The sequence below is a fragment of the Drosophila teissieri genome, chromosome 3R, assembly GCF_016746235.2.
Source record: "Drosophila teissieri strain GT53w chromosome 3R, Prin_Dtei_1.1, whole genome shotgun sequence".
Classification (NCBI taxonomy): Eukaryota; Metazoa; Arthropoda; class Insecta; order Diptera; family Drosophilidae; genus Drosophila; species Drosophila teissieri.
Window position 1 is genome coordinate 15,608,839 of NC_053032.1, and position 23,078 is coordinate 15,631,916.

General features: G+C 45.3%; 3 protein-coding genes across 7 annotated transcripts; 2 read left to right on the forward strand and 1 right to left on the reverse strand.

Annotated features, from left to right (window-relative positions):
* The first annotated feature begins 252 nt into the window (after window positions 1-252).
* Window positions 253-18,768, forward strand: LOC122621692 (atrial natriuretic peptide receptor 1). 5 transcript variants are annotated; one of them, XM_043799643.1, is made up of 9 exons: window positions 253-541; window positions 6,373-7,426; window positions 10,079-10,193; window positions 11,827-11,971; window positions 13,415-13,841; window positions 14,030-14,758; window positions 14,896-15,060; window positions 16,676-16,859; window positions 16,929-18,768. In XM_043799643.1, exons 2-9 carry the CDS (start codon window positions 6,547-6,549, stop codon window positions 18,538-18,540), a joined length of 4,257 nt encoding a protein of 1,418 aa, XP_043655578.1. In that variant the 5' UTR covers window positions 253-541; window positions 6,373-6,546; the 3' UTR covers window positions 18,541-18,768. The 5 variants fall into 5 exon arrangements, with proteins under 5 accessions (XP_043655578.1, XP_043655579.1, XP_043655577.1 ...); XM_043799644.1 differs by having other exon boundaries at window positions 253-434; XM_043799642.1 differs by having other exon boundaries at window positions 253-422.
* On the reverse strand, window positions 15,340-16,623 carry LOC122621695. Its single transcript, XM_043799650.1, has one exon. The coding sequence runs from the start codon at window positions 16,508-16,510 to the stop codon at window positions 15,857-15,859; it is 654 nt and encodes a 217-aa protein (XP_043655585.1). The 5' UTR covers window positions 16,511-16,623; the 3' UTR covers window positions 15,340-15,856.
* Window positions 18,769-19,372: 604 nt separating the features above from the next.
* Window positions 19,373-23,025, forward strand: LOC122621693 (ATP-binding cassette sub-family B member 6). Its single transcript, XM_043799648.1, has 6 exons — window positions 19,373-19,531; window positions 19,924-20,239; window positions 20,301-20,500; window positions 20,561-20,886; window positions 20,950-21,354; window positions 21,418-23,025. The coding sequence occupies exons 2-6, from the start codon at window positions 19,940-19,942 to the stop codon at window positions 22,797-22,799; spliced, it is 2,613 nt and encodes an 870-aa protein (XP_043655583.1). The 5' UTR covers window positions 19,373-19,531; window positions 19,924-19,939; the 3' UTR covers window positions 22,800-23,025.
* The last annotated feature ends 53 nt before the right edge of the window (window positions 23,026-23,078 follow it).

The following is a 23,078-nucleotide window of genomic DNA, read 5'->3' on the forward strand; positions in this document are numbered from 1 at the left end:
TACATCTATATTTTTCTGAGTGGCTTGCTTTCATTCGAAGTTAGATTAAAGTATTTTTGTTTAACATCAAATATCTGCTACAGATCAGCTACGCAGCAGCCGACGTCGCTGCCGCGGTCGCAGTTCTGCCGCAGTCACCGCCTCTGCCGACGGCCGCGTCCGACTTCAGCGGCGGAATCGCCGACGACCGACCGCCGGGGAATCCGACTTGGATTCGGATTCGGATGCGGACGTTCAGTTCGGTTTGGCGAGTCGAGCGTGTGCGAAGCGCTCAGAAAACTGCGCACGGAACGCAGCGAGAGTTCGACGGGAAAATCTGTGGAAATCTGTGGCAAACGGCGCGTTTTCCAAATTCGCAGATACTCAGTGTTTTGAGTGCTCCACCACCTTTGCTGTTCTCGGGTGCATAATTATTTTACACTGTATGCTCAATGGTATTGGCTTTTCGATAGCAGTTGTAGCCATAACAACAACAACGCGATAAGATAAAAAGCGCATAATTAAAAGTAAATAACGCAGGCACAATTGGATCTTGAGAAAGGTGCAGCCGCAGCAAGCAAGATATAAATAAGCATTTAAAAAAAAAGTGAAATTGAAATTGAATTTGAAAATAGTGGGCAGTCCGCCGGTCGGCGAATAAGTGAATCGAAGTGCTGATACCTTGTTCACGATTAACACATGGCTCGCATCGATATTAATGTTAATCAATAAGCAGAAATACTCACAAACACCTTCGGAACTGACCATAATTCGTTCTGCTTCTAGTTGGATTTGGTTTCCCAATATTTATGGAATTCGCATTCATTTGTTTGTCATTGTGGATTTGTTTACCATTTCAGTTCACTGTGCCGACAAATAATGTTGATTAATGGCACAAGCTTGCCACAGCTACACACTAAATTCTAAATGAATTGTCCATGGCAAAATGCACTATTCATTAAATGAATTGAGTTTGAAAATTTAAGTGTTCTTACATTTTAACGGCTGCCAGAAAGGAATTTGAATTCCACCTGATTAGTTTGCCACCTTCTTAATGTTTGTACTTGTCTGCCGAGCAAACAAAATACGTATAAGTACTTTGCAAGTGAACTCCAGTCGCAGTAGCCAAACGTGTTTGCTACTGCAAAACAGAATTTGTTGGGGGTTTCGACCTGCATGTTTTATTTGGCTTATGTATTTTTCGGGTCGGTTTTCGATTCCGATTCGTTTAATTGCTATGACCCGGTATGATACCAGTATACAGGGCGGACAGCAAGCCGGAATATTGCATTTAAAAAGAACCACGCAAAGTGCAAAAATGGTTTAAGCTGCCGATGCGAGTGAACATATCCCAAGGGGATGGACCCCCTTTGGGGCGGGGGAGCAGTTCGCCGGATAACTCGGCGGTGCTGACAGACGTGTTGAACTTGAAATACAATTTGCAAAATACTTTGCCGCTGCTGCTGCTATTCGAAAACGGTTTGCTACAGCAGTTGTAGGGGTTACGACGGTTTATTCTACTGGCGGAAATGTTGTAACCGAGAATGAGTTTTTTTTAACGCTTTTAGGGAACTCACACATTTTGGGCAGAAAGACAGAAAGCATGGGTTGGGCTATAATAAATAATTGATGTCCTCATATTGTTTGGCTAACACTTCTTTCCAAAGTCATTATTAAAATATAAAGTTCGTATGAATAATTAATACTGTTAAATTTATGCACACCACCATCCATAGTCTCAGCATCTGCAGAGTATTTATACCCGTTACTCGTAGAGTAAAAGGGTATACTAGATTCGTTGAAAAGTATGTAACAGGCAGAAGGAAGTGTTTCCGACCATATAAAGTATATATATTCTTGATCAGGATCAGTAGCCGAGTCGATCTGGCCATGTCCGTCTGTCCGTCCGTCTGTCCGTCTGTCCGTCTGGCCGTCCGTCCGTCTGTCCGTCCGTATGAACGTCGAGATCTCAGGAACTACAAAAGCTAGAAAGTTGAGATTAAGCATACAGACTCCAGGGACATAGACGCAGCGCAAGTTTGTCGATTCATGTTGCCACGCCCACTCTAACGCCCACAAACCGCCCAAAACTGCCACGTCCACACTTTTGACAAATAATTCGATATTTTTTCATTTTTGTATTAGTCTTGTAAATTTCTAACGATTTGCCAAAAATCTTTTTGCCACGCCCTCTCTAACGCCCACAAACCGCCCAAAGCTGCCACGCCCACACTTTTGAAAAATGTTTTGATATTTTTTCATTTTTGTATTAGTCTTGTAAATTTCTATCGATTTGCCAAAAAACTTTTTGCCACGCCCACTCTAACGCCCACAAAACCGCCAAAAACTGTATGTGCTGAAGACTCTCCTTCGCACTTCGAATAGCTGGGTAACGGGTATCAGATAGTCGGGGAACTCGACTATAGCGTTCTCTCTTGTTTTCAATTAAAAATAGTATCTCAACCGAAGCATTTCAAAGCCCGGTTTCCACTAAATGATTTTCGATTTCTAAATGGAATATCCAGCGTTGCTCACACTTTTGTTTTCATTTACACCGTTTTGTTTTGGTTTTTCCGATTCGTGAATTTTCACAGCATGAGAGGGCGATGTGCAAATAAACGTTCTAAGCAAATATTTGCATAGAGTTTCCCTGCAAATGGAACACTTCCAACTGGCAACTAGCACCTGGCACATTGCTCATTCACAATGGGCAATTAAAACGCCTACGAAAAGTGCACTTAATTCATGCTCACCCGGTCACTTTACTGCGACACTCAGTCACCTGTCTCAGGTGTCTGAGGTGAATCAAAACATGTTAATGGCTAATTCCGTTGATTGATATTCCCAGCGCTGTGATGTAAATGAGCACAATAATCGCTGAAATGGATATTACTCTCGTGGGATTATTTGTAATCAACTAGTGATCAACACTTTTTAGAACAGTATTTTCTAAAAATCTTAGGTGCTTTTGCCTAATTCCTGAGAACAATTCCACGGCAATATCGCCTTCGATTACCTAACTTTGAATATTACGCGACGTTCAATTGTGTTTTCATTTTCTTCAAGTAGAGCTAAAAATAAAAAATACTCTCAAAATATGCAGCTCATATTTCTCGCACCGAAAAAACAAGCCAAAACAACCAAATCAGCTTGGCCAGCACAAAATCCACCGAGGAGAAACCAAAACAAAAATATTAGTCAACAAATAAAGAGAGTAGTAATGACCGCGAAGAAGGCTATTAAGCTGAGATAAAAATCGACTAATTAATACCCTAGCACCCTATTCGTGATAGTCAATATAAGTCCACATCAAACTGGTTTTATTTGATCGAAAGTTGTGTTAGGCATAAGCATGAATGGATATTTGGATATAGCGCGATGACTAAGCCATAAATAGCCATCTAAACTAATTTTTTAATTACCCAAATGATCGATTTAACGACAGTTAACGGTTCCAAATTGTCAGCTTTTTCAAAGTGGAAAGCAAAGCAGTGCCCATTTATTTGCATAGTTTCAGCCCCGACAAGTAATTAAGCAACATGACCAAGGCGATGACAGCGAAAATGCCAAGGGTCCAAGATGGGGGGAGTACGGCACTAAACGGGGGGTTTACGCTCCAAAAATAGCCACAACAGAACGACAGGTGACGTTTGACTGGCTGCCCAGTTAAACAACCTATTAATAAAGCGTGAACTTCATTAGTCAGAGGCGAGAGGTACAAATGAGTGAATTAGCATAAGCCGGTGAACAGCTGGCCAGAAGACTGATACCCATCGCGACTTGGGGCCAACAAAATGGGCGAATTGCAGATTAAAACCTCATAAATCATTCGGTTCAATCAGAGACCTGGGGGGCTAACGGCAATGAAAGGCAATTCTACACTGAAAAAATTAACTCCAAATTATGGTCTTAGTACAAACTATTAATAATCTAAAGGCAAATATTAGTACATTGCACTTATTCGTAACCACCTGAAGCCATATATTAAAGATATGTATGCTCTTAAGACTTAAGATGATAATTTATCTTAGTACCTGTATACTATTCCCTTCTTTTTTTGCGTGTATCGATTGCTGCTACCTAAATGAAGTATGATATTAGCGACGGGGCAGCCCGAAGACAGCTGGAGATCGTGGGGTTCGCTTTGTTAATCCGCGGCACGTGTACTCTCTTAAGACCCAAAAAAATCCATAACGTACAAAATGTAAAGTCCAAAACAAAAATGATAAAATATCAAGGAAAAACAAAGGCTTATTTGTGCAATAAAAAAGCACAAAAAACTCCGAACAAAACACTCTCCATCTCCGTCTGCAAATGCCCTTTCTCCACTCCGAAATTTTTGGGGAGAGCAGCAGCTCAAGCCTGTAGTTGACCCATATTTGTTGTACGTTTGGCATTTGATGAATTGCTTGCTGGCTGACCAATGCGACAACCTTGAGAAATAGATTAACATGTGTCTGCCAGGTCTCAATCATGAATTAAACGTGTTGCAAATGTTCAAGAACCAACTTTGCGAAATTTTTAAAAATAAATAGAATAACTCCATTTACTACTTAGACTGTCGAAAATCATATATCATGAAATTTGACTCCAATATAGCGACTTTTATAGAAAACATTTGAACAACGCCTAAGGGCATCATTTTGAAGTTTTAATTATACCCGTTACTCGTAGGGTATACTAGACTCGTTGAAAAGTATGAAACATGTAGAGGGAATGCTTTAAGTGATTTTGAATTTTAATATTTATATTACAAGAAGTTTAAAATTTCTCCCACTAGCAAAGTAACGGGTATCTGGTAGTCGAGGAACTCGACCATAGAGTTCTCTCTTGTTTTTTTTATAGACTTCCTACGGGCGAATGGCATTGTGGCCAGTCTTTATATTCCGCATTGTATTTATTGCCATTGTTTGTTTGTCTTAGACGATCTTTTGCCACATTTGAATGCCTTGGAGGGCTCTTTTTGTCTGGCTCTATTTTTAGATATAAAAATGTATCTTTGCGGCTGTAGAGGCTTTGGAAAGAAGTTTAATGAACGGCGAAAAAAGATAGCCGTGATGATAATCGGCGAATGGAAAAATTGGTCAAGAGTTAACCGAACTTGCGCTGCAAACAGGAACTGTCCCCAATTATGGGATTGGGCTATTAGATGTCGAATCATGCTGCTGATTCTGCAACAATAGCAATTTTGCACGTTCTTTACTTACTTTTCTAATTGCCGTTAAATTTGCAACGAATTCTAAATCTAGGGAGACTTATATGCTTCCCGATTTTGTAATATCCAACCGCAAAAATAAGCCACTCGAATACGTGTCAGCAACAACAAAATGTTACCCCGCTCGGGTGAAGGTCAAGAGAATTTTAAATACGGCATTTCGGTTTATTTTTAGCCCTTTTGTTTTTAAATGCGTTGTCAGCTTGGAGTGGGTTTTTAAAAAAATTATACTTTGTTTACGACTCTCAATCAATTATTTCGTGTATTCTGTACACACAAAGTTCAGGCGAAAAAAGATGTCGGGCGGGTTTGTTTTACTCGAAAACGTATTTTTCTGCATCATAATTAGCACATTTTATTGTTGTTTGAGGAGCGACTCCAATTGCTTCACTTGATATGAAATACTTTATGGGTCCGAACAGCAAGTGAATCACTTGGACTTTCTAGGCGTGTAAAATGGTTGAGTAGACATATGTTCGATGGCTTCATTCAGTTCAAAGTTCTTCTTCTAAAAATAACCAAACGGTATTCATTCTTTTGTATATTAAAACCCTTTTACAATGGGACAACTTATGAATGGTTGAGAACGAGCCAAACTTATTCAAAGGCCGTCTTGCTGGCTAAAAATATATAATGCCAGCATTCAAATTGGTCAAATCCCGTAGGCGATAATGATATAAAAATACTTTTCTCGAATAGAAAGTGTGTCTCAGCTACGGTTTGCTATTAATGCCCTTCGTTTTGGTTATTGTGGCTCCACAAACAATTTGCATGGCCACACAAGTGTTTTTACAGGAAAAATTGCAATGTGGCTGGGCCAGTTGTTCGGGGGTTGCATTTAAAAATACGAATAGTAAATATTGTTTTGAAATTTCGGCTTCCCATTCAATTGCCATCTGCGGCTGTGCATATATGCGCTCAGGCGTGAAGCATCTTTGAATGCTTCAGTAAATTGGAGAGACAATCACAAAATAAATGCCAACCGAATTTCCTGCTGTAAAAGTGCTAATTAATATCGATTGCCCAAAATAAAAAGGGTGAAAACACGTACGACAAACCCGTTTGCTAACGAAAAGACCCGAGATGGCTAATTAAATTTGAACAATCGTCGGTGATTAATAAAAATTGAGCCAAACAAAACAGTGCAATTAATAAACAAAAAATTCAATCTGCCGCAGGTTTCGCTGCAAAATGAATCAAAGGAGAGCGGTGTGTTGAAAGCGTTGTAAAAACATTCGCATAAATAATGCCATCAAAATCAGTGACAAAGAGCAACGCTTGACAAACACGAACGAGATACAAAAAATTCCAAGAATCTTCACGCGCGCGGGAGGACATCCTCTCCGTCCGAGATGCCCCAAGCTGGCCAAGGACTGAGCCTGCTCCTGATCCTGTGCCTGCTGCAGGTTCTCCTCTTTCCGAGCGCAGCCTGGTTCTACGATGCCGAGTCCGTGGGCGGAGTGGCCAGCATTGGAGCCGGCTCCGATGAGCACAGCTTCAAGACGCCGGAGACCAAGAACTCGCACAAGTCGGCGAGCACCGAACTGGTCCAGCACTTTCCCAGCCTGCCGATGCCCGACCACCGGCGCCTGGGTGACCGGAAGCAGTTGGTCTTCGTCGCGCTGCTGCCATCGGTGGAGTCGGACAACAAGAACGACTGCATCATGCCCAAGGTGCTGCCCGTGCTGGAGCTGGCCATCCGGCATGTCCAGCGGATGGGCTTCGTGGGCGGCAGCCACTTCGACATCCAGCTGATATCGCGCGACACCTTCTGCTCCTCGAAGTACGGCCCCATTGGCTTCTTCGAGATCTACACCCAGTGGTCGGAGGTGAATGCCGTCTTCGGCCTGCCCTGCGAGTACGTACTGGCGCCCATCTCGCGGTACGCGGATGTCTGGCAAGTGCCCGTCCTCACCACCGGCGGCAATGCCAAGGAGTTCAACAAGAAATCCGAGAGCTACTCCACTCTGACCCGCTTGAAAGGAGCTCAGGTGAACAATCTGGGCAACGTGGTGCGGGCAATACTCAACAGCTTCAACTGGACACGGACCGCGCTCATATACCAGAACGAGAACGCCAAGGTCAAGGGCAACTCGGTGTGCTTCCTCTGCCTGGCCGCCATCCACGACACCATCGAGGAGCACTCCGTCTACCAGCTGGGATTCGACACCTCCACCTGGACAAAGGCGGACATCACGCGGATGCTGAAGAATGTGGCCATGCAGTCGAGAAGTAAGTGGTGGCTGGTGTGAACTGCTTACTAATATGTTTTCCAATCTTTCAACTAACAAAAAGCAGCATATAAGTACGAATTCGATTTTACAAACTTGAGGAGGAAAATAAATTCCACTGTCTAACTGAGAGTTTTCCTGAATTCTTTTTATTTCTCATTATGAGTACCCATTCCCAGTCATAAATCCAAAGTATCTTGCTTATTGATTCTATCATGCCATAGACCATAAAAAGAAAGAAAATCTTAGGTAAAAATAGATTTTTTTAAATTTAAATACGATTATTAGGAGTACGCCGAAAACCTTGTCAGATTCGCTCGCCATCGGATGCAATTGTATTGCATTCACCCCGAACTCTGTAACCTCATGGCGTGCAACATTGAAAGTGAAATCGATCTAATTATATTCGGCAGAGGCGACCAAGATAAGTTCAAGAAACCAAAGAGACAGCAAATGTATGGGCAGTGGCAATTCATTTGCTCACAAGCAGTGAATACGAAAGTTCGATTTGATTTATAAATAGCCCGTGCACTACGTACCATGGGGGGTTTGATATTATTGGCAAAGTGAGATGTGAAATTTGATGGATTGAATGTTGTCGGAGAATCAATGCTGTTAATTAACTCGTCTCATTGGTAAATGATGCTGATATGAAGCCGTCAACTGTCGCACTCACTTTTCAGACACCAATTATATCGCATATCAAGCATACGCAGCGTGTGTCCATGCGATCGAATGCTATTGTTTAATTACAGCTCATTTAATTTCATTTATTGACAATTAACACCGTACACAATTGCAATCGTTATGCATATTTTGTGCGGCAGTCGCGACCATACGATTCACAATTCTATGCTAATTGAATTTTAATGGAAAACCAATGCGAACCGAAAAGAAGTACTAGTAATCGACCAGGGAACTCCCTCAGTAATGTGACTAATCAAGTGGCATTTTAATGATAATGTTCGGATATAAAACTCTAATTTTTGTGCAAATTAAAATGCTAGTTTATTGCCAAATGACGCTGATAGATTTGATAGATTCGAGATCGCTGCGTTTATTGGGCGTTAATTCCAATAAATTATGGCGAATTAAATGGCTTTTTAAATAACACATAATGATGGCTTTGATGTGCCCCGAATTTCAATTGGCGAGTAGAATAATATTTTCAAGATGCCGACAAGAAAAGTTCATTTGGCACAAAATCTAACAATAGAGCTGAGTTCAAGGACAGAGTAACGATACTTTCTTTCCACTCATTTTTTAATAAATCTCTACGTGATTGGGGTTCTTAATAAACTAATGATTTATTATCCATTTGGTGCCGCACAGCAGAACTGAATTTACAGCTCAGGAAATTCATATAAAGTATATTCATTCTTAATTTAAGCTTTTGATTTTATTAAATTACTGCCTCCAAAATTTGATATCTTCCCGAAGTCATTGTTTTCGCATATTGCCTTTTTATTGCTTCAACAAATTCATATTGCTTTGCCAAGTGATTTATTATTCAATTAAGCACACTGTTCGGGTTAAGAAAAGTTCCGATATTGCAATTATGATGCGTTTTTGGAATTAAACCACATCGAAACCAAACATAAATTGCCGCATCTCAGAATGACTCAAGTGACAGCTCGGAAGTCAGCAAAAGCAAAAGCAAAAGTGCAAAAGCAAATGCAATATCTAAGAGCAGGGGAAACAAATAGAAAATAAAAATTGTATAATTAAATCAAGTCAATTGCACATTTTTGCTCTGAACTTGAAATTGTCTGGCCCATTCGTCTTCTATTCGCTTTCTGAGTAATTAAATTTCAGCGAGAAAAGGCAAAATATGACGTAGGAATTCGCAGAGGGAAGATACAAAATTGCAGTCGATTGTCTTGTGTGCACACATAGGCTGATATCAAGGTATCCATAAAAACAAAGGTTTCACAATTAATGCAGCACTTGCCTGCAACATATTTGACAAGCAAATACTCAAGCTTATTTGCATATCATGCTTGCTGCACAACATGTCGTATGCGCAATTACATTTAGCAGCTTATGCGGGCTTATGGAATGCAACATGAGCGTTTATTTATAAGTTTCAATGACATGCAATTTGTAATTGATGAAATTAACACGGAATTTGTGGCGAAATCAAATTCTAGATTAGCATAGCTTTATTTGAGTAGGTATGTGCCAGATTCTTGATTTCACTCATCAGAAAGTATTCAATAAATTATCTCCTGTAAGCAATATTAACTTGTTGGCTCATGAATGTATAGAAATTGAATAGCCCCTTCTCTTGTGATCCGCAACATATCGAGAACTCCTTCGAGTACTGTCAAACACATATCAACTCGAAACTGAAGCACCATTGTGATCTTTTGGGTTTTAATTTAGGAAACAATGTGTTTTTGTGTGCTTCCCTCTCGCAATTACGTTTTGCACTGGCTGACGTCAAGGAAACTGACAAGTTTACAAGTCTCATTTCAGGCGCGAGAAGCTCGACAACTTTTTAATAAATTAATACATTTTTAATGACAAGAGCCGAGTTGTCTCGACTGCTGGCTTCCAAAAAGAAGACTCCCCCCCATAATACATATACTCGTACAACGTGTACCATCTCGTTTTGACCGTCTCGTTTTTTCCGTCTATTTCATTTTTGCAGTTGTGATAATGTGCGCCGATCCGCAGTCGATACGTCAAATTATGCTGACAGCCGAGGAGTTGAATATGATCGATAGCGGCGAATATGTTTTCATCAATATTGAATTATTTTCGCGGTGAGTATGGCAGCACTAAGTAAATATTATATATATGAGTTACTTAACAACACACCAACACACACACTATATGGCGGACAAAAGGTGATCATTTATGGCAATTGCCGAACAATTTGCTGCCTTTCACTTCGATCATATAAAAATATATAAAAATGGGGAAAAAATCCACGCGCACTCTCGAAAATATTCTTTACAAACTGCGCATGAGCAGCATTAGTCAAGGTTGTTAATGTTATGAAATGTACCAAGCGCGGTTTATAAATAGCTTCTGCATTTACCTCACAAGAGCCTAACTATTTATAAATTGAGGAAATTCCATATTTCGGCACATGACCAGATCGATTAAAGCCAGTCAACCTCCGTGCCCGAACAATGGACGACCAGCAAAGTGCCCACCTCGCACTTAGACGGAGACTCAGACTCAGATTCATACTCAGCTAGAGATTCCGATTCAGATTCAGATACAGATACAGAGACTTCGACTCCAACTCGGAGTCACATTCATTATGATTATCCACAATCATTAGTGCTGAGTAATGCCACAGCTTCTTTGTTCGACCCTCGAGCTTTCGGCTCTTTGTTCGACTGGCCAAATGTGGAGTTCCATCCCAGGAAAAGTTCGGAGTAGATGGGTTCAATTTTCAATTTCCTAAACCTCAGTGCATTCGCCTTACTGCAATCGACTTGGATTTGCATGTGCATTTAATGCATTCTAATCGCCCGACCTTCATGACACTCGCAATCAATGGAAAAATGCTGCGTATATATACTAATCTATATACTAGTGCGACGGGGCGTGTGTGAATGCCGGTATATATGGATTAGCTAAACAATTTCCTGCTCGCAAAAGCTCAAAGCAAACAGACGGAAAGATAATTAACTTATTAATAGAATCCCTTTGATTTGTAACTGTGATTTATCGCTGTAAGCCACTTGATGATTAAAAACCTATACATTTAGGGAATATTGCCACTGTTACCTATTAATTATTTCACATCGACGAACACTTATAAATCAAATATCATAAGTTTAGGATCAAGAGTACTGCGTGTATTTTCTCAGTCAGTCTTTCCATTCACAAATCCGGCAACAAATTGTGGATTTCTTGGAGCCACACGGCTATAGTTCCCAACTAAGGTTGGTAATTCATAATCAATATTCCTAAATGCCACTAGCCGCTAACATTGAAGCGAGTGAAACACATGCGAAACTCAGATGATAACAGGGTAAATGGATTTGGGGAGGGGCTAATGGATTCCAAATGCATTTACTTCGAATCGGACTGAAAAAAGCCAGCAAGTGCAAGTGTGTGGTGCATCCGAACACTTAACAATGCTATTTATAAACAATCTATGACGCATATCAATAGCTGGTAATAATCATAAGCCGTAGGCGGCACAAAGGCATTGATAAGGCGAAACAAAAGTAAGAAACCTCACATGAATTCAAAGTATCCGAAAACTAGTATACAAAAAAATATATTACAAAGCTGTTACATTTACTTGTTTTTAGTCTTCAAATACTTCTCTTTAACTTGGCTTAGATAACAACAAATAATTTGACAACTGTTGTTCACCCTCTCGAGCGACTACTGTAGACACTGACTCAATATATCTTTATTTTCACCCCGCAGGGTCCAGTATCTGACGTCGCAGCCGTGGTACGATAAGAACGATACGGATTTAAATAATGAGCGGGCCCAGAAGGCCTACACGGCCATGCTGACCGTAACCCCCAAACAGCCGAATGATAACGAGTACACCCGGGTCTCCAATGAGGTAAGTGTAAAATTGGGAAAAGCAGCAGGAAAAGCCGGGAAGCCTGCATGAGGCTGCAAGAGGCGGGCGGGGTGCCGCATGCATTTGCATGGAAATGGATGTGGAAGCCAATTTGAAAATTTGTGCAGATTTCTTGTGTGTGTTTTTCCACATTTTTTGGGCCATTCTCATGCATACTCAATGCCAGCACACGTCCTCCTCTCAGCCGCAACATGCAACGTGGCGAGGGCCAGGCTAGGCTAGGAACTGTAAACATTTTTCTGTTGGTGCATGGCAAATGTGCAACAAACAAAGCCGATAGCACCTAAGAGCATTTGCTGGCCAACTCCAAGCCCTCTCCGAAGAGCCCTCAAAAAGCCGGGGCAGCCACCTGAAAACCGAATGAATTTGCTCTTACAGCTCTTTGCTGCTGCTGATAAGCAGCCTGGCCAACTCCTGGAGTGGCCACCTCCAAAGAGGCTTCATTGGACCTCCACTCCGTCTGGCTAATGACGCTCTACACCCCATGTTTCCACTTATTCGACGGCGGGGAGAGGGGCCAGTGCACACAACATCGTTTTCCTTTGGCAGCATCTTATATGTACAAGTTAGCACCATGTTTGCTGGCATTTAAGATACAAATATGAGATATGTCTAACCAGGGAAGCCGTTTTGTATGGCGAAGGCCGGCATTATTGCCCGAAAATAAAAAAAAACTTGTTCAATACTTTTAATACACACATGTGTGGATTTTATTGCGAACATACAAACTTATGTAGTTCATATTATTAGGAATATTCTTAGTTCTCACCCCTCTTCACAAAATTAACGTCTACAAATAGTCAGTATATGACACATTTTTTAAACACCACACACGAAATAATTAAAGATTTAGATTGAGATTAAGTTCATTCTTGAAGATTTTAGTTCGATAGCCTACAGAAAGAATACCCTCACAGCTGTATTCACTTGCCAAGAGCTGGGAGAACCCGGTTGGCCACCTGGCATACAATGCAATCCTTCCACATTTAAGCATTGCAGCTTAAATTGTCGGCTTTCTTGGCAGAAAACTTACGCTCAATGGACATTTGCAACCGCAGCTCCGGCCAAATCCCGGCATCGCCGCCTGTCAAAGGAGAATGCCGAGTGAAATCCGCCGCTGGCGCATCGGAGTGGGGTATGCAATAACTTCCACATGGATTGTGGCCAAACGTTCTGGGCCAGAACCGTGGTCCTCCTTCCTTCCTTCCTTCCATTCTTCCATCGTTCCGAGCGAGCGAACGCGTAATTGAATTTTCACGGGGGCCAAAGCAATTAAAGGGGGAAAAGTGCCAAGAAAGCGGACATGAATTGATGCCCCACGGCACAGAATAGAGTCATAAGGATTAGAAAGGGCGGGTGGAAAGCCAAGCGCCCAGCTGCAGAGAGATTAATGCGTTTCGATTTGCCCGTTGCCATTTGCAGATCAAAGCCATTGCCGCCGAGAAATACAACTACACCTTCAGCGACAACGAGCCGATCTCGGCATTCGTCACCTCCTTCTTCGACGGCGTCCTGCTCTACGCCAATGCCCTCAACGAGAGCATCCGGGAGGATCCGACGATGCTCTCGCGGCCCATCAACGGCACCGACATGGTGCGCCGCATGTGGAACCGCAGCTTCACGGGCATCACCGGCAACGTGACCATCGATGCCAACGGCGACCGGCTGTCGGCCTACTCGCTGCTGGACATGAACCCCACCACCGGCCGATTCGAGATTGTGGCCCACTTCCTGCACAACCGCCTGGAGTTCGAGGCCAACAAGGAGATCCACTGGGCGGGCGACCGGGAGGAGGCGCCTCCAGATCGACCCATTTGCGGCTACGATGGCGCCCTATGCCCCGACAATTGTAAGTTTACTTGGTCATTACTACTGATCATATAAGCATTTAAGATCTACACGAGATATTAGACAAATCATACTTTGTATTTTGATCACAACTTCTACTCTTGAAGCTAGCCACTTCTACATTCTCCTTTGAGTCCAATAATCTTCAAAAGGACATCTATCTAAGTTGATGCATGTGTTTCATTTCAGCCCTTCCTGGCTACGCCATCCTGTCCATAGTCCTGGGAACCATGGTGGTCGTAATGGCCGTGTGTTTCTTCTTCGGCTATCGCCACTACATCGCCGAGGCGGAGATTAACTCAATGAGCTGGAAGGTGTCGCTGGAGGATGTGATGTTCCGCGATGCAGCGGAGCGGGGCCTGAGAGGCTCCTTCCATTCGCTGGTGAAGCAAAGCTCCCAGCTGACGCTGATGTCCGAGGACATGGTGTCCATTAACGGAGACCGCCAAATCTTCATACCAGTGGGCATGTTCCGCAAGAGCAAAGTGGCCATCAAGCCAGTGGAGGTGGACAACGTTCAGGCCCTGCTGACCCGCAGCCTGATGCTGGAGCTGAAGCGGATGAAGGACTTGCAGCACGACCACTTGGTCAAGTTCTATGGCGCCTGTCTGGATCAGAGGCGCAGCTTCCTGCTCACCGAATACTGCCCAAAGGGGTCCTTGCAGGACATCCTCGAGAACGAGCAGTTCCAGCTGGACTGGATGTTCCGCCTGTCGCTGATGCACGACATCGTGCGTGGGATGCAGTTCCTCCACAGCTCCGACATTCGTTCGCACGGCAACCTGAAGTCCTCCAACTGCGTGGTGGACTCCCGATTCGTGCTCAAGATCACCGACTTTGGATTGCACACCCTGCGGCGCACGAGATTCGACCTGGAGAGTGACGGGGGCAACTGCAACAGCCACGCCTACTGGAGCAGTAAGTAGTCAAAGTTCGCTGTTGATGGCAGTGCACTGAACAAAACAGTCGGTTAACCTAACTGCATAAATATTACATTCAAAGTTTCGGGATGTATTGTAATAAAAATAAACAACTGCTTCTCTTTTCCCGTGCAGAGCTCTTGTGGACTGCCCCCGAACTGCTGAGAGTGGAGCACAATCGACCGCCGGAGGGAAGCCAGAAGGGCGATGTCTACGCCTTCGGAATCATTGTTCACGAGATAACCACGCGACAAGGACCCTTCTACCTGGGCAGGTGTGCGTACGAGAAATCGCCACAAGGTATGCCATTCAAGTGTTTCACATTCTAGACCCTGCTCCCGTCGTTCGAGTGTCCTTTTCACTTGGTCGTTTCGTGTTGCGGCCGATTTCGTCTGTGCGGAATTTTAATGCCAGATTTTTGCACATGTTGCGGCTGTTTCGTCCGTCAGTTGGCCACTCGGTTGGTGGTAGAGGCGGTTGTGGTTGTGGTTGCGAGCCAGGAGGAGCTCTGCAAAATACGCGGTCGAAATGGTGAAAGCTAAGTCCAATGGCAGTATGGTTGTATAATCTTGAATAGGGCAAACATTAAAAACTAGCTGGGTACTATAATTGAATTTTTACAATCTTAAAAGACCAAAAAATGTGCTACCAATACAAATTTATCAAAGTACGAGTTTTCGGCTTAGCACATCTATTTAATTAAAGTTGCTGCATCAGAGGTCATTCCACTTAACAAGAAACCCAAAGTAGTTGTATGTTGAAGTAGATATGCTTGCCTTTTTGCTGTTCCATCTTCCTGCTCGAAGTACCCAGTGCCCTGTTGAGCCACAGACCAACTTCGAGTCCCGCGCCGATTTCAATTGGCGTCAAAAACTTTGCCTTCTCCTTGGCACTTGACGATTTCATCAAATTAGGCCGTGACTTGGAATCAGACTCGTCCTGCGGCGGAGGCACTCGTCAGCCGCAGAATGCAACTTTCGCATCTGCCACTAGACGGGACTTGTGTCTGCAGCCGAATTTAATTGCGGTGCCAGCGAAACTGCAAATCGAAATCAAACTGCAGCCTGGTCGAAAAAGTTGAGACCGAAAAGGCGAATCACGAACTCTTCCTGCGGTGCGGCACGTCCTGGCAGCTGGAATCATGGGTGAGATTCCGGCCGCAACCGAAGGGCAGCATAGCCCAGTAGCCGGGTGGCCTGCTCTTGGTCCTGGTCCTCTCCTTCTTCTTGTCCTTCTCTCCAGCGCCGGCCTCGTCCTTTCTGCTGTGTTTCTCGCATGCCTTGTCCTTTTTGGTGGATTTTCCGCATCCCGCCTCCTTTTTGCTGGACTCCATACCTGCCTTGTTGGTGGCATCGGCTCCTGGTGTTTCCTGCCATGGGTGGCAGTACTGCCTCTGCTGCACCTCCAGCTTGCGCAGCCACTCGATGCGTGATCTTCCCCAGCCTCTGTGCGAAATGGAGGAAGGTGGTGTTTTCTCCCTGCACCCGAACACCACTTCGACATCGGTCGGCTCTGCTGGATTCCTGCCGTCCATGCCGCCGCACTGCCTCCTCTTGAACTTCCTCTTGGGACCACTGGTCATGTTCCACAGGAGATCCGCCAGTTGGCTCTTGCTCAGCGGCTCCTTGCGATGGCAGATGAGCTGCAGCAGGATCTCGTGCTGGTTGCAAGGCCTAAGTTCCGGGGATCTTGGAGGCTTTGCCTGTGCAAGGATGCTGACTAGCTCCAGATATTCCTTCCCCGTGCACATTTTGGGAGCAGTGTTTAGGTGTCCGTGTGCAGAATCCGCCAAAGGATCCGATCTGGTGTTGACATAGAAATACACTTAACACGAATAATTTACATAACCTAATTGCCCACAATAATTTCTAAATTGAAGGCTAATTCAATGTTATTTTGTTGATCGCCCGCTTAGAAATCATCGAACTGGTTAAGGGATACAATCCTCATAGAATGCAGAAACCATTCCGTCCTGAACTGGAACCAAACGGTGATACCAAGGCGGACATCAACGGCATAATCCGTCGCTGCTGGGCAGAGGATCCTGCCGAGCGCCCGGACTTTAATACCCTGAAGTCGATGATTCGCAGGTTTAATAAGTAAGTGCTACTGACTGCAAAGTTATGGAATCCTCACCAACTTCTCCTACTTCTTTGACTCGCTTACAGAGACAACGAGACGGGAAACATTGTGGACAACCTGCTGAAGCGCATGGAACTGTACGCCAACAATCTGGAGGAACTGGTGGAGGAGCGCACCCAGGACTACCACGAGGAGAAGAAGAAGTGCGAGAAGCTGCTGTACCAACTGCTGCCGCAAAGCGTGGCCGCCCAGCTCATCAGCGGACAGCCAGTGGTGGCGGAGACCTTTGACCAGGTGACCATTTACTTCAGTGACATCGTGGGCTTCACTGCCATCTCGGCGGAGAGCACACCCATGCAGGTGGTGCAGTTCCTGAACGACCTGTACACCTGCTTCGATTCCATTGTGGAGAACTTTGATGTTTATAAAGTGGAGACCATTGGAGACGCCTACATGGTTGTGTCCGGACTGCCCATTCGAAATGGCAACCAGCACGCCCGGGAGATCGCCCGCTTGGCACTGGCCCTCCTGGAGGCGGTGCACAATTTCCGCATCCACCATCGTCCGGAGGATCGGTTGAAGCTGAGGATAGGCCTGCACACCGGAGCCTGTGTGGCCGGAGTGGTGGGTCTGAAGATGCCACGCTACTGCCTGTTTGGTGACACTGTGAACACTGCCTCCCGCATGGAGTCCAATGGCGAGGCCCTCAAGATCCACATAAGTGAGACCACTAAGGCGGCGCTGGACGAGTTCGGCACCTTTGTGACCACCCGGCGGGGCTTTGTGCCCATGAAGGGCAAAGGCGAGATGCTGACCTACTGGCTGGAGGGCGAGGTGCCCCGCCCCAACTCCCTGATCTCGCCCAGCAAGCTGATGCTCACGCGCCGCTCCTCACTGAAGCAGCCGCAGCGCAGCCAGTCGCATAATCTGCACAAGCAGTACTCCGAGCTAGTGGTGGCCTCGCCACCGCCTCAGTTGCCGCCACCTGCGATCGCTCTGCCACCGCCACCGTCGCCGTCCAAGGACTCGCCCAATCTCCGCGTGAAACGCAAGATCAGCTCCAGTTCACCCAAACTGAATGGCGGCGGCTTTGACTACCACAAGACTGAGAACCACTATCTGGATACTGCGGCGGCTGCCCAGAGGAACTGCGACATCTACAGCAGCCGCAGCCTGCGGGACATGGAGGAGACCTCCGACAGCTGGGAGCTGGCACACTTCCGGCTGCCGCTGAGCGGAGCACTCAAGAGCCACAATCACCTCAATAACAACAATAGCCACGGCTATGTGCACTCGAATTCCAGCTCCAATCTGAGCGGTATCCTGCAGCCACCGCCACTGGGTATCCCGCGGACCCGGCTGAAGCCCTCGCCCACGATCTCAACGCTGCTGACGAGCGCCAGGAGTGAGGCCAATGCCTCTCCCGGCCCAGAAACCGGCAGCATGGGCAGTGGACAGCTGAGGATCAAGTTTGCTGAAGGGGACGAGACACCACTGCTGCCCACACCGCCGCCATTGGCTGCTCCTCCACCGATTCCACAGATGGTGACCGCCACTCCGCAACGGAGCGCCAGTGGCCAGAACATTCCGGCGGACAGCAGCCACTACGGCTTCCTGGTGAAGAGCTACAAGCCGCAGTGCCCACCAGTGGCGGGCAGTGCCGTCACGCAACCACTGCTGGCCAAGATCAACTCATAGCTGTATGGGGGGGAGTCGACTCCCTCTTCACTATAATCATATGCATATTAAATGTACTTGTTTGTGATAATAAGTTAAACCCAAGTTGAACAAGTTAGTGGTTAGTCTATAGTCGACCGAATCAAATTCGAAATTCGTACGGGAAATCTTCTAAAATATTTCCTAGCTTTTAATCGCCCCTTCCCTTTACTCATAAGTAGCGAATTTTATATGTAACCAAACCTCAAATCAAAAAAAAAAAAAACAGAAACAGAAACACTAGATGTAACTAGAAACTTACTCCCTATCAATTTGTTCCTTGTGCTTTGAATATTCATTCTCTACAAACTCAAAAAATTAGCCTAAAGTAGATATTACTTAAAGATAAGCGTAGACAATTTGTGAAAATTTCTTGAATGTAAAGTATTAGACGAACATTGAATATTTATTTTGAGAATTGACGAATAAAGAAATCCATATAATCAGTAAACTTCATATTGATATTGTGTTTCGCACAAAATATGTTAAAAATCGGGTTGGAAAATCAAGGAATGGTGAAATAATTACAAATTCTGATAAGAGAATGGTTTGAAAACTGTGCGCCAAGCTGAAAATCAGGGATGGAAACTAGCGTGACCGTTGCTAGATATATCATTCTTACGTTGTGATAAGAGCAATAACGTTAAGCCTTTGAACGCCCAAAGTTGGTTTTATGAAGTGTTATTTCAACAAACTCTTCTTGAATTGATATAGTCCACCTAAAATGTTTCAGATAAAGCTGTGATAAGCAAATGAATTGAATCTCACCTGTTTCCAATGCAGTATGCGCATGTGGTATTTTGCAGGCAAGCAGAAACAGCCACACTGACCCTTTGGCCAAGATTATTTATGTTGATCGTTGGTGTTGAGTGGGCCGGAGTTACCTGCAACTTGTCCATTAGTTGAGTTATCACCTGTCACACTGCTGATTGCGGAGTTCCCTCGAGGCGCGACTTCTTACAGCGGTCAAGAGGTGAGTAGAAGACCCAGCGGCTCATCGAGCATACGCAACATTGCATAATTTAGCATATCCAATGGGCTGGATGAATTGCAGTTTCCACGGCTGCCGGATTCCAGGGTATCTCCTGGATCGCCTGTGTCTCCTGGTGCCGTGCTGAAAAATCACTAAATTACATATACTTATTAAATCACAATTTGCACTCCGCTTACCTGGTGGGCAAAAAAAAAGTGATTTCCCTTTTTGGGGGCGTCTGATAATTTGGGTGATTAATTGCGAAATTGCCGCCAGCCCATAAAACAAAGCAATTGTGTTCACCGAGCTGTTACAGTCACAGCTCCACTTTATCTGGCACGTTTCTATCAGAGCTTATCGTTCCGCAATTGTTCTCCCTCGTCGCCGCGCAGGAACCCGGACCACACCATGCTGTACTGCCCGCCCAACGTGACCCTCAGCGATGTCTGGACGCAGCATGGCATCTCGCATTGCTTCATGGACACCGTGGGACCGGCGGTATACGGCGGCTTCCTGCTGCTCTTCGGCTGCATTCAATTGCTGATGTACCGGAGGTATGCCACCCGGATAACGGATCCCACGCAAATCTCCAAGTCCCGGCTCTTCGCTCTGCAGCTCTTCCTTTTGCTCCTGCTCCCAGTTTTGGCTGTATTGCGGTTTCTGATGAACGCACGTATCTATCCAGATAGTGCGGTGTACGGGTATATGGTAAATATGCGAATTATCATGGCCTATGGTAGCCTATTACTGATGCGATTCTTTTCTGCAGATCTTCTCCACTTGCGTTGTGTGCTCTTCCTACCCGTTCAGCATCTGTTTGATACTCAAAGAGCGCTACTACCAGCTGCCCTCTATGCCCACCCGAGGACACGGCCTTGTTCTATTGCTATTCTGGACATTGGCCTTCATCAACGAGTCGCTGGCCTTCATGAACTTGCGCCACGAGGACTGGTGGTTCAACCTTAAAACGTAAGTGATGGAAGCGGCATTGAAAAGGATAATTTATAGTACCGCTTTTTTTACCCGTAGTAACAAGGATCAAATTGAGATGGGCTTGTTTGTCACCCGGTTCCTTTGCTCCCTGCTCATCTTCGTTTTGGGTCTGAAAGCTCCTGGCATCATGGCCCCGTACAATCCTCATCAGCGGCTGGACAATGATACCGCCAACGAATCGCAGGGAAATGTGCAGACAGGATCTGCTTTCAGGAACGGGTGGCGCAAGCTGCGTACCGTCTTTCCGTACCTTTGGCCTAGGAAGAATATCGTCCTGCAGATAGCCGTCATCGTTTGCATTATACTCCTGCTTGCCGGTCGAGTCATAAAGCTGTTTTTGCCCATTTATCGCAAGAAGTTGGGTAGGTCAAGAATTATGCACGCAGTTCGTTAAGTAATTCATTGCTAATCTCCTGCTTCGACAGTTGACAGTCTTACCATTGCACCAATCGTCTTTCGCTGGGACTTTGTGCTGGTCTATGTGGCATTATCCTTCCTACAGGGTGGCGGCACTGGCAGCATGGGATTGTTCAATAATCTTCGCACCTTCCTCTGGATACGGGTTCAACAGTACACGACCAGGGAGATCGAGATTGAGCTGTTCCGGCACCTCCACCAGCTATCATTGAGATGGCACTTGCAACGCAAAACGGGAGAGGTGCTGCGTGTCATGGATCGCGGCACGGACTCCATCAACAACCTCCTCAACTATATTGTCTTCTCGATTGCACCCACCATTCTGGATCTACTCGTTGCAGTTGCATACTTTATATACGCCTTCAATTGGTGGTTTGGCCTAATCGTGTTCCTCACCATGTTTCTGTATATAGGTAAGTGAGAAAAACAATTATATTAATCCCAATCATATTTCAATCTATCCTTTAATTGTACAGCCTCTACCATTGCAATCACTGAGTGGCGAACCAAGTACCAGAGGAGAATGAACCTGGCGGACAATGAGCAGCGTGCTCGCAGCGTGGACTCCCTTCTAAACTTCGAAACAGTCAAGTACTACGGAGCGGAGAACTACGAGGTGGATTGCTATAGGGAGGCCATTCTCAAGTACCAAAAGGAAGAGTTTCTTTCAATGCTCACCCTTAACATGCTAAACACAGCTCAGAATATTATCCTGTGCCTGGGCTTACTGGCCGGATCGCTGCTCTGTGTATACTTGGTAGTTCACCATCAAACCCTCACCGTGGGCGACTTTGTGCTCTTCTCCACCTATCTGATGGAACTGTACATGCCGCTGAACTGGTTCGGCACCTATTACCGAGCCATACAGAAGAACTTCGTGGATATGGAGAACATGTTCGATTTGCTGAAAGAGGAGGAAGAGATTGTGGACGCGCCAGGCTGTTCGCCCCTTTTAACTGCCGGCGGTGGAATTGAGTTCTCAAACGTGACCTTTGGCTATTCACCGGAGAAGATAGTGCTGCGCAATGTGAGCTTCACAGTTCCAGCTGGTAAGACGGTGGCCATTGTTGGACCCTCTGGAGCCGGCAAGAGCACCATCATGCGGCTGCTTTTCCGCTTCTACGATGTGCAGACTGGAGCTATCCTGATTGACGGACAAAACATCAAGCTCGTGCAGCAGCAGAGTCTGCGAAAGGCCATTGGAGTGGTGCCCCAGGATACGGTTCTCTTTAACAACACCATCTTCTACAACATAGAATATGCCAAGTTGGGCGCTTCTGACGAAGCTGTCTATGAGGCTGCTCGCGCGGCCGACATTCACGAAAGGATACTCGGCTTTCCGGACAGTTATGAGACAAAGGTGGGCGAACGAGGTCTTCGGCTTAGTGGAGGCGAAAAGCAACGAGTAGCCATCGCCAGAACGCTTCTTAAGGCGCCCATTATTGTGCTCCTGGATGAAGCCACCTCAGCTCTGGACACCCACACAGAACGCAATATTCAGGCTGCTTTGGCAAGGGTCTGCGCAAACCGTACCACCATCATTGTTGCCCACCGGCTGTCCACCGTCATCCATGCGGACGAGATTCTTGTGCTGCAGCAGGGAACCATAGCGGAGCGTGGTCGGCACGAAGAGCTTGTTCTGCGCGAAGATGGCATCTACGCGGACATGTGGCAACAGCAACTTAAGAACCTAGATGCGGAACAGAGCGGTGGTTCAGACAACGGCGACGCCAGTGCGGAATCGGGATCGGAGAAACGCAGGGCAGGAGGAGCTGGACCAAGTGGTGCTGGACCAAGTGGTGCTGGAACGGGTGGTGCCCACTTCAGGGCGGGACATGCTCATGGGGGAGCACGCTAGCCTTAAGAGACATACAAAGTAGTTTCTGATATTCCTGATTCCATGTGATTTGTGGTGTATTGTTATATGTACGTATGAGCAGTTCGTCAGAGTCTTAGTTCGTCTATAAGTAACCTTATACGCTACTCTTATACTAATAAATAACGTAGATTTTTATAGACAATCCGCAAGATTTGAAATAATTTAAATGTGTCTGGTACCAAATAAATAGCGCAATATTGTGTAATTCTAATTCTGATATAAAATGGTGCTCGGAAATATTTCTTGTAGCTTTAATAT